Genomic DNA, 11,365 nt, shown 5'->3' with positions numbered 1-11,365 from the left:
CTCTGATTTCCTACTTCCATCCTTTTTTTTTGGTTTTGTTAACAATTGCAAAATTTTTACCGACTTCTGTTAGCCTTTAGAAATTATTAAGAGAAAAATATAAAATGGCAGCCAATGCATACATGTATTGATAATAAATTCTGTGGTGAGGACTACCTTCCACAGTTTGCTCTTTTTCAACTTCTCTACCATCAGTCTATATTTCTGCATAGTTCTAAGTATTTTTTGCTAACTCTGTTATACCCTTTGACACAATTCATCTTGGATAATAATTATTTCCCTGCTACCCCTGATAGACCATGTGTTCCTGATGAGTATAGACTCAGTCTTTTTATTTTTGTACCCCTGGTGTCTGACAGAGTTTTTGCTTTGAAGTCATTAGATATTTGATGCTAATGTTGTAGTATTAAAAAAGTCATAATATTTCTCATTTCCAAAACATAAAGGTTAGTTTTTTTCTCTTTGAAAAATGCAGTATGGTGAAGATACCCAAACTGCTTAATAAAAAAATATAAGAAATAACTAAAATGCTTGTAAAATTCTTGCAATGTTTATCCTTGCATCTAATCTTAGTTCTTTTTAATTTAAATTTTTCAGAAAATCAAGGTAAATGATAACTATATTTTTTACTTTTGTGGATTTATAGCATGAATTCATTAGAAATAATTTTAAAGTTGCTTCAGTTACATATCTTAAGGCACAAATAGAATATATGAAAGTATTTGTTGATGTATGACAAAAACAATTAGCTTTGGCAATGTATTAGGTCAATGGTATTTGTCTTAGAGGTTGATTTGAAATAAAAAGTTGATTTTCAAATATTAATGCATAGTTAGCATATTACTTTTCTCACTCCCAAGGGAACTTGTGTAGAGGAACAGAAAGCAAGGAACTTTACTAAGGGTAAATGAAAAAAGAGAAAGAAATTTAAAAAGTGTTAGAACTGCAGGAGATGTTTTATTAACACTTGTAACAATTTCCAGGAGATATATCTCTAGAGTAAATGTAGCTGTTTATTTTAAAACATATGTTATATTTTACCTAGTTAAAGGAAATTATTTTGAAAACCTATCTTGGAAGTCCCAACACTTCTAAATTAATCATCCAGGGTATTGATATTTTATATTAAATCTAAGTCTTATATTTGTCCAAAGCAAGTCAACTAATATACCATGTAGAGATCTATAAGTTGGCAGAAGATGACACAGAAAAAGTTAAAAATGTGTAACGTATTGGAAGTAAATATCACGAGGAATACTACCTTCGATAATTTGGGCTCTATCAAAAGTCTAGCATTTTCTCTTGGCCTATTAGCCCCTTCTATTCTCCTAACCCACCGCCTTCCTTTTCCCCTAATATTTCCAATATCTCTCTTACCTTTGTATATTTGCTTTATGTCATCCCATTCTTTGCAATTCTTTTGTTCCTTCACTCCAGGTAATAATCCTTGGATGCCTAAAAAAAAAAAAAATTGCAAAACTGCCCATCAGTCCCTCCTCTATAGGGTGTAGTGAACCTGGTGACCAGATCAGTAACTATTTAATAATCTATGAGAAAATGTTAGAAAGTTCATTAGTTTTAAGTTATGTTACTACTTTCAACACCAAATTTGTGGTTTAAAATATTCAATTTTTTCTCCAATATATTTCATTTCTTACCAGTTCGGAGCTCAGTGGAGAAGAATGATGTTATGTATTATATTTTTGAACTTCTACTAGAGAATACAAAAACATTTTTTAAAACAATTAAAGCCATAAAAGAAGAATATGAAACACTAAAGAAACCAAGATATTATTAAAAAATAACACATGGGGTGCCTGGGCAGCTCAGTTGGTTAAGCATCCAACTTAAGCTCAAGTCATGATCTCATGGTTCATGGAGTCAAGACCTGCATTGGGCTCTGCCCTGACAGCTCAGAGCCTGGAGCCTGTTTCAGATTCTGTGTCTCCCTCACTCTCTGCCCCTCTCCCGTTCGCGCTCTGTCTCTGTCTCTCAAAACTAAATAAATATTTAAAAAAAAGATATTTGGAAATGAATGACAATTAAAACACAAATGCCAAAACATGTGAGGTAACTTCTAGAGTACCTCAAATTATGATCTCAAATTAATCTTGTTTTAAGAAGCCATTTTGGGGGCGCCTGGGTGGCTCAGTCGGTTGAGCTGCCGACTTCCGCTCAGGTCATGATCTCGTGGTCCGTGAGTTCGAGCCCTGTGTTGGCCTTGTGCTGACAGCTCAGAGCCTGGAGCCTGTTTCAGATTCTGTGTCTCCCTCTCTCTGACCCTCTCCTGTTCATGCTTTGTCTCTCCCTGTCTCAAAAATAAGTAAAACGTTAAAAAAAAAAAAAAAAAGAAGAAGCCATTTTGAAATTAAGGCACTAAGGTTAGAATGTAGAAATTAACATAAAGACACAAAATAACACTTTAATAATAAGATAATATTAATAATATAATACTTTCATAGTAAATTTTAGAAAGGAGAACAATATAATAAGAAATGAGAATAGAGAGAAACAGCAAAATCAAATGCTGGTTATTTAAACGACTAGTAAAATAGAAAAAAATTTCTGGCAAGGTCGGCCAATCAGCTCTTAATAATTAGAAGGTGCAAATAAATATTAGGAATGGAAAAAGGAGAAATAACTTAAAATGTCAGATACGGTAAAAAACATGTTGGGAATACCATGAATTTTACATAAATTAGAAAACAGATGCAGTGGTTAACTGTGTAAAAACACAACTTATCAAAAAAGTCCTTTAAAAAGAGGTCTGATAAACATAACCAGTAAAGATATCAAATCAGTAGTTTAAAATCTCCGTCCCCCCAAAAATGCTAAACTGGTTTTACATGTAAGTTCTCACATAAATGCAAAAATTGATGATCTCTAACGTGGTTTTTTTTTGCTATTTATTTATTGTTTTTTCAATATATGAAATTTATTTCAATATATGAAATTTTTTTTTTTAGGCATCCAATTTTCAATATATGAAATAACCTCTTTGATTATCTCTAAGTTATGTGAACATTTTTGTGGAGCAGAAATAGAAGGATGGCTCTTTCAAATTGTTACAATACCATTGATATCTCAACCAAAAGAGGATAATATGAGAAAGGAATATTAATAAGGCAATCTCACATGTTTAGAAGGGTCAGAAATTTACTCTCACTTTTATGCTATAGAAATATTTAAATTAGCTGGCATTTTTGTCACAAAATATGAAGTTGAGATTTGAACAGGTGGCCTAAGCTAATTAAAATACTGAAGTATTACTCAAAAGGATATTTTAATTAGATTTGTTCCAGAACCAGCTGTATTTGAGGCCCTATGTTCTCTTATTGATTTTATGACAGAAAAAGGATGGACTGTTTAATAGAAAAATTCAGGGACTTTCTCAGACAGTAAATCCTTTGGGGGGTGTTTGAAAACAGCTAGAGTAGAGATTCAGACCAAAAACAAAAAAAAATTTTTTTTTAATTTAAAAAAACCCATTGCCATTGTGTATATAAACCACAATTTCTTTATCCATTCATCAGTTGATGGACATTTAGGCTCTTTCCACAATTTGGCTATTGTTGAGAGTGCTGCTGTAAACATTGGGGTACAAGTGCCCCTATGTATCAGTACTCCTGTATCCCTTGGGTAAATTCCTAGCAATGCTATTGCTGGGTGAAATAAGCCATACAGAGAAAGACAGATACCATATGGTTTCACTCTTATGTGGATCTTGAGAAACTTAACAGAAACCCATGGGGGAGGGGAAGGAAAAAAAAAAAAAAAGAGGTTAGAGTGGGAGAGAGCCAAAGCATAAGAGACTGTTAAAAACTGAGAACAAACTGAGGGTTGATGGGGGGTGGGGGGGGGAGGGTGGGTGATGGGTATTGAGGAGGGCACCTTTTGGGATGAGCACTGGGTGTTGTATGGAAACCAATTTGACAATAAATTTCATATATTGAAGAAAAAAATAAATTAAAAATCAATTGTAGAGAACAAGCTTCAACGAAAAAAAAAATAATAATAAAAAAATAAAAAATAAAAAAATAAAAAACCCATTGCCAAAAAGACTAATATTTGGCAAAACACTTTGTAAATTCTATGGTGTTGTAGAGAACAAAGTATATTTTATTATTGATTTTTGCTAACAGAGACCAATCTCTTGGTTGATGAGATCTTTTTGAGATCATACAGAGCTCTAATTTATTTGTTTTGGTTTGGTTTGTTTTCACCTAATTATGTAATGGGCACAGAGCCAAATCTTGAAAGATTTGTAAACCTTTGGGAATTAGTTATATATTTCTAAGCCCCACCTCAACATTTGCGAATAATATCAGGGTCCAGTCTTTGAATGTCTTAAGGTAAGTGGATATCACCTTCTTGGTAGAGGAGAAAAAGGCTCTACATGTTTGGATTGGCTCTATTCAAATGCACTACTCATTTCTTCTTCAAGGTCATAGATTAATAATATCAGTTACATGGCACGAAATATGTACCGTTTTGTTTTTGTTTTTTTTTTACATAACCCCCATTAACTGAAAAAAACATTTCTATGAGATAGGTTTTACAGATGAGTACATTGAGTCATAGGTGATATAATTTGCCCAAAGTTACACAACTCCCAGTGGCAAAGCCAAGATATGATCCTCGGTGGACTGGCTCCAGAGTGGTATCAAAGCTCTAATCACTATGCTATTGTATTCACTTATTTTTTGAGGGTTATTCATTTACTTTTTAAATGACTGCCAAAAAAAATTTACATTGCAAGACAGATTAACCTCTTTGAAAAGTTTGCCTGGAGAAGGTAATCCTGAATTTTACACATACTCATTTATTTACGTTCTGCCCATAGGTGCACTGGATGACCTAATTCCTTTGATTTGATTTCCCATTATCTGCATTTTGGTTTCAGTATTTCCTATCAGAACCTCCAATGTGCCAGTTTCCACCAGAGCCCAGTATTTGAACACCCCTTTTCCTGAAATCTATTATGTTGTCTTAACTGTAAGATCTTTCTTATGAAGGTGGAGTTTGCTAGTTCAGTGGTGTCCAATCAAAGGCATAACTGGCAAATGCATTACTCAATTGTCTAACCTAAGTTGCTGGGTTGGTAGCCATTATTAACGTTTAAGAAGTTGGTGAGAATATTTAGATGTGGAAAGGTCTACAAGTTTGGTTGTATTAACAGCATTTAATGACCCCAAACTCGTGTTGCTCCCAGGGCTAATCTGGACAGTTTACTTCCATAGCTGTTCCTAGGAGAGCAAAAAAAGAATTAGTATAATTGCCAGTACAGCTTCTTCTTAAATCTAAATCATAATGTTCTGTTATTCATAGCCACTAATATGCACCCAGCTCTTGACAGTTCTTCCAAAGTCACTGTAGGAACCCTAGGAATCTCCTGAACCCTTTGCTTCTTGAATCACAACTTTTAAAGTTTTCTGCTTTTCTAGTTGAAAGAGAGTACTCTTCTTGAGGAGACCCAAGAATAGACACTGCTTTTCTCATTGAATACACTCATTCACTCTGCCCCTCATCATGCTTCCTGGATAAGGGTGCCTGCTGCTTTGGGAATCTTGGGACTGATTCACACAAAGTAAACTCAGAAAGCGTTTTATAAATAATTTTAAGAAACAATTAAAAATAGTAACTGATAATTAGATAGTGACTTAAGGTTTTTATGAGCTCAGTACAGATCCTTTTATCTTCATAATTACTTTTTTTTTCTAGAAGAGAGAAGAAAGATTCAGAGAGGGTAAATGACTTGCTCTAGTCACACAGACTCTACGCCAAGTGCTTTAAAACCCTTTCTTCTGCCTCCAAATAAGATGCCTTTCTATTTATGTCACCATAGGATCATAGGGTATAAGATTTGAAATTAACAAAGATTATGTTCTGATGAAAGTCATACAGATATTTTGTAACAGTTGCTTTGGATAAAGTAATAACTACAGGAATGTCTCCTTTCCACAGTGTTTGATTCCGATGAAAAATTAAACTTTATTCTCTGTCCAGAAGACTGAACTTTACGAATTCTATTGTCTTGATGAAAACATCCATTTTATCAGAGCCCAAAAGGATAGCTACATTCATTCCCAATAATATTTGAGATTCTGATATCTAGCCAATTTAATTATTGTCTCTTGAATGAAGTTACATTGTAGAAAGGAAACTTAACAGTGGGATTTCTCCAATAATATAACACTGTATTCTAGATCCTACAAAAAGTTATTTCGGTAAATGTTATTAAATGTTACCTTTCTAGTATGAGAAAACAACAAATTCACATCTGCCCTAGATAGTTCTGTGTAAAAAGTAGGAGTATAGGGGCGCCTGGGTGGCTCAGTCCATTGTTTTCTGCTCAGGTCATGATTTTGTGGTTTCGTGGGTTTAGGCCCCAGGTTGGGCTCTGCGTTGAAAGCATGGAGGCTGCTCTCCCTTTCTCTCTCTCTCCCTCTCTCTCCCTCTCTCTCCGCCCCTCCCCTGCTTGCTCTCTCCCTCAAAATAAATAAACTTTAAAAATAATAAATAAATAAATAAATAAATAAGTAGGAGTGTGCAGGAGGGACTTAGATTTAAAATCTCTGTTAAATAAAAGAAACAAAGTTTTATTTTATTTATTTATTTTAATTAGGCACACACTTGTATTTATAGTTATTTATGTTATATTATATTTACTCAATATATATTTATATTTCAATTCTGGATATTTTATGAGTAGCTTGATGAAGGATTTGTTGAGTAATATTCTTATATCTTTGGACCACCAGCTACTTTCCTTAGATATCCGTTTATGCTTCCCAAAGATGGCAGCTGGCACCTGTCTACACATGGTTGTCTTATAAAACTTCAAAAACAGTAGCATTGGAGGCTGCTAGCCCCAGGGGAGAAAAATTGGGAGGGAAACAAAGTAGTGTCTTCCTTTCTCTTTCATTTTGGTGCAATAATCTCTCATTTTCATTGAAATCTCACATACATAAATACCTTATTATTCTTGCCAAACTTTAAAGTGCTTCATTTATTGAAATACTTCGATAGGAAATGTAAATATTGCATTTCGTGCTCCCTTGCCTTTTTTAGTTGCTGATATTGAAAATAAATAAACGTTCTCTTGGTGATTTAGGGCAATTGTTTTTATGCACAGGGGCTATTTTGTGTTTTTATATGTTCATGTTTTCTGGAGTCTGCATAGATAACTATGAAGTTTGAGGAATGTTTTTTACTTTTATTTTTAAAAATAGTTTTCTGGAGGCTTCTGTTCCTGCTGTTAAACTGTTCTTCTTGCTATCCTCAGCTTTCTTTAACAGCTTTCTCACATTTCCCTTGTCCTTTTAAATTTGATGCCTTCTTTCTGATCTCGTCCAGGTTTGTTAAAATTATTTTTTTTATTTTTTATTAAAAAATTTTTTTAACATTTATTTATTTTTGAAAGAGAGAGAGAGTGAGTGGGGGAGAGAGAGGGAGGGAAACAGAATCCCTCCAGGGGTTCTGAGCCAGGCTCTGAGCCGTCACCACAGAGCCCGATACAGGGCTTGAACCCACAAATCATGAAATCATGACCTGAGCCGAAGTTGGATGCTTAACCAACTGAGCCACCCAGGTACCCCTTGTTAAAATTATTTCTTAAGAAAAAGAATGATGTGGCACTAAGAGAGGACCAATGTGGACTTGTAAGTGAATAAACTTTAATAAATGGATATCATGACATTTATATTGATGTCTTCAATGTGCTTTTACTTATATTCAGTTCTTCAGCAACACTGAAGATTTTAAGTCACTAGAAAAGTATTTCCAGGTAAGTGAAATATTACTGCACATCAGTGAACTTCCTCCGTCTGTTGAGCTACATCGAATCTATCATAGTAGGCTTTGTTTACCCTGACAGATCAGTCTCCAGATCAGCCAGGAATACCTCTACAGTCACAGAGAGATACATCTGTCCTGGCTCTGAATCTCTAAACAACCCTCCCTGGTGGTAATGATTTCAGTATTATTTTGGATTATAGAAGGAATTTTAGTCAATTTATGTGTGAGCCTATTAAAACACTGTGGCATCCATTAAGTGAATCTCAACCCAAAATACCCCACCTCTCCCCTGGCTCACTTTCTTAGAGTGTTGGCTTCTGTATGAATAATGAAAATGTCAGTCTTATTCCCATGGATTGTTGGATAAGTTCAGGGCATTTATCTGGTGATGGTTGAATCTCAGCGTCATCGCTAATTGGGCTGCTTAGGGATGTATTCTGGCAACTCTGCCTCTGTTTGTTTGAGGTTATTATCTAATTTTCTGAATTCAGAAACATGGCTCTCTTCTCATGTGTTCTTGGAGATAATAACACCCTATATAATTAAGCCTTTAAGTCAACACATATTGGGGTGCCTGGGTGGCCCAGTCAGTTGAGTGTCTGACTTTGGCTCAGGTCACGATCTCGTGGGTCATGGGTTCAAGTCCCGCGTTGGGCTCTGTGCTGACAGCTTGGGGCTCCGAGCCTGGAGCTTGCTTTGGATTCTGTGTCTCCCTCTCTCTCTGTCCTTCCCCTGACTACTCTCTGTCTCTCTGTCTCTGTCTCTGTCTCTCTCTCTCTCAAAAATAAATAAACATTAAAAAATAAATAAATAAACACATATTGAGCACCCTTAATATGTTGTGGAAGGCATAGAGCGAAAAATAGAGTGCAGCAGAGTTTCATAATTTTTTGTTTGTGATCATGGAAAATGATCACATGTTGTATATTTTCCAGGTAAAATAAAAAGCAAGCTATGTATCACTCTGGAGTTTTTCCTCCATTGATATTTTTTCTCATTTTGGAAAAAGGAATTTAAAATCATATCAAGGTCTAGATACTGCATGTGTTCTCTCTTGAGTATCATGAATTAAAGGAACACTTTGTACCATGCAACATAAGTCGGTGAAAAATTATCCTCAGATAATAAAAATGTATCAAGTGAAAGCAGGAAATCTTTTTCCCTGAATCTTTTGGTTGGATTTAAGGGGAAACTAAGTCAGGAGAGGAGAAATCTTCCAGTTCTGAGGTATAACTGTAAGAGAAAGGCCAGTGAGAGTTTGGCCTCTAATTATGGACGACAGGGAAGAGTCAAGAGGGAAACACTGCTTTGTTGATTGATCAGGTACTACAGGTGAAAGCCAGTCTTCTTTGCTATTTCTTGAACAGGAAAAGTTTTTTTTGTTTTTTTTTTTTTTTAATTTTTTTTTTTCAACGTTTATTTATTTTGGGGACAGAGAGAGACAGAGCATGAACGGGGGAGGGGCAGAGAGAGGGAGACACAGAATCGGAAACAGGCTCCAGGCTCTGAGCCATCAGCCCAGAGCCTGACGCGGGGCTCGAACTCACGCACCGCGAGATCGTGACCTGGCTGAAGTCGGACGCTTAACCGACTGCGCCACCCAGGCGCCCCGAACAGGAAAAGTTTAAAATATAGTCTAATAGCCTTTGGCCCCACATTTCTGTCAACCTTATCTACATTAAAAAGAATTTCCTGGCCTACTGAAGTTTTCTATTCACAGGATGGAGTGGGAGAATGATTAGAGCCATTTCTATAATTTTGTTTTTTGTATTCACAGTCTCTTTATAAAAGCCTTTTCCATTTCTAAGTTCTCAGTTTTAGGGAATATTCATTATGTTGACTCATACAGATGGGCTGGAAAATTGAAACAGACTGCTTTAAATCATCAGAGCTAGACTCAAAGCCATATTGCAACCAAGTCTGAAGGTTCTATCGGTATATTCCCAAAGAAAGGATGAACCATATTCTATTAATGATATTAATGAAAAACAAATTAGGTTTTGAAAGTTTGTGTTTTCTTTGCAAGTGAGGTCATTTAGGGGTGTAAGGCTGGGAGCAAAATGAAAGAGTTCTGACTTAAAGGGGTGCATTTGAGTATTTGGTGGAAACAAGTCTCTGGGTTACACTTGTGGTCTTTGTTCTTGACCTCTTAAATCCATGGAAAGGATCAAGTCATGAAACAGGTGAGGGAGGGAACCAATCAACACATAGCATGTCATTCTGCCTTGGGAATCATAAAAAACAAAAAACAACAACTCTAATTCACCTATTTGCTCTTATTTCTGTCTGCAGATAATATCTTGTAAGAAATGGCTACTTCAAATCATTCCTCCATGACTGAGTTTATCCTTGAAGGGTTAACAAAACACCCAGAGCTTCAGTTGCCACTCTTTTTACTGTTCCTTGGAATATATGTGGTCACAGTGGTGGGGAACCTGGGCATGATCCTCTTAATTGCTATCAGTTCTCAACTTCACTCTCCAATGTATTATTTTCTCAGTCAGCTGTCATTCATTGATCTCTGCTACTCCTCAGTCATTACCCCAAAAATGCTGGTGAACTTCATATCTGAGAAGAACATTATCTCCTTTTTGGCATGCATGACTCAGCTTTATTTCTTCCTTGTTTTTGTAATTGCAGAAGGCTACCTTCTGACTGCCATGGCATATGACCGTTATGTAGCCATCTGTAGCCCACTGCTTTACAATATTATCATGTCCCACAGGGTCTGCTCCATAATGATGGCTGTGGTATATTCACTGGGTTTGTTTGGGGCTACAGTCCATACTACCCACATGTCAGTATTGTCCTTCTGTGGGTCTCATGTTGTTAGGCATTATTTTTGTGATATTCTCCCCTTGTTGACTCTCTCTTGCTCCAGCACCCACATCAATGAGATACTGCTGTTTATTATTGGAGGAGTTAATACCTTAGTACCTACACTGGCTGTACTCATCTCTTATGCTTTCATCCTTTCGAGCATCCTCCATATTCACTCTGCTGAGGGACGGTCCAAAGCCTTTGGCACCTGTAGCTCTCATCTCATGGCTGTGGGTATCTTTTTTGGATCTATCACATTCATGTATTTCAAACCCCCTTCTAGCAATACTATGGAACAGAAGAAGGTGTCCTCAGTGTTTTACACCACGGTGATCCCCATGCTGAATCCCATGATCTACAGCCTGAGGAACAAAGATGTGAAGGACGCACTGAGAAAGGTGGTTGGGGGAATGTGGTCATGCTGACTAAAGGCATTCTCTGAGGGAGCAAGAAAAAAATGAACCAGATGAAAAGTCATGGGCTCTGTAATTTCTTTCTCTCTGCCAGAGATAAAATTCACCATTACTTACAAAATATGCGTTTCATACTTGAGAACGATTGAGGCATTTTTGGAGATTTTTCAGACAATAAGATTTTCTGATAGTCAATATAATCTTTGGAAATTTTACATGTATTTGAGGAACAGGAGTTGGCAGAAGAGGAAGAACAAATAAACATAAAAGAATATCTTGAAGATAGTAATTAATAATATGTTAGATTAAATATTAATTTTGAAAGTGCTTGATAA

General features: G+C 35.9%; 1 protein-coding gene across 1 annotated transcript; it reads left to right on the top strand.

The window, feature by feature from the left end:
• The first annotated feature begins 10,076 nt into the window (after positions 1-10,076).
• LOC124505881 (olfactory receptor 8D2-like) lies at positions 10,077-11,042 on the top strand. The gene has a single exon (XM_047071947.1). It carries the CDS (start codon positions 10,107-10,109, stop codon positions 11,040-11,042), a length of 936 nt encoding a protein of 311 aa, XP_046927903.1. The 5' UTR covers positions 10,077-10,106.
• Positions 11,043-11,365: the final 323 nt, after the last annotated feature.

The sequence above is a fragment of the Lynx rufus genome, unplaced genomic scaffold (genome assembly GCF_022079265.1).
Source record: "Lynx rufus isolate CCGP_SWC_20201006 ecotype Redwood Valley unplaced genomic scaffold, mLynRuf1.p SCAF_9, whole genome shotgun sequence".
Lineage (NCBI taxonomy): Eukaryota > Metazoa > Chordata > Mammalia > Carnivora > Felidae > Lynx > Lynx rufus.
Note: the sequence above shows the minus strand (reverse complement) of the source record. Positions and strands in the feature narration are given on the sequence as shown.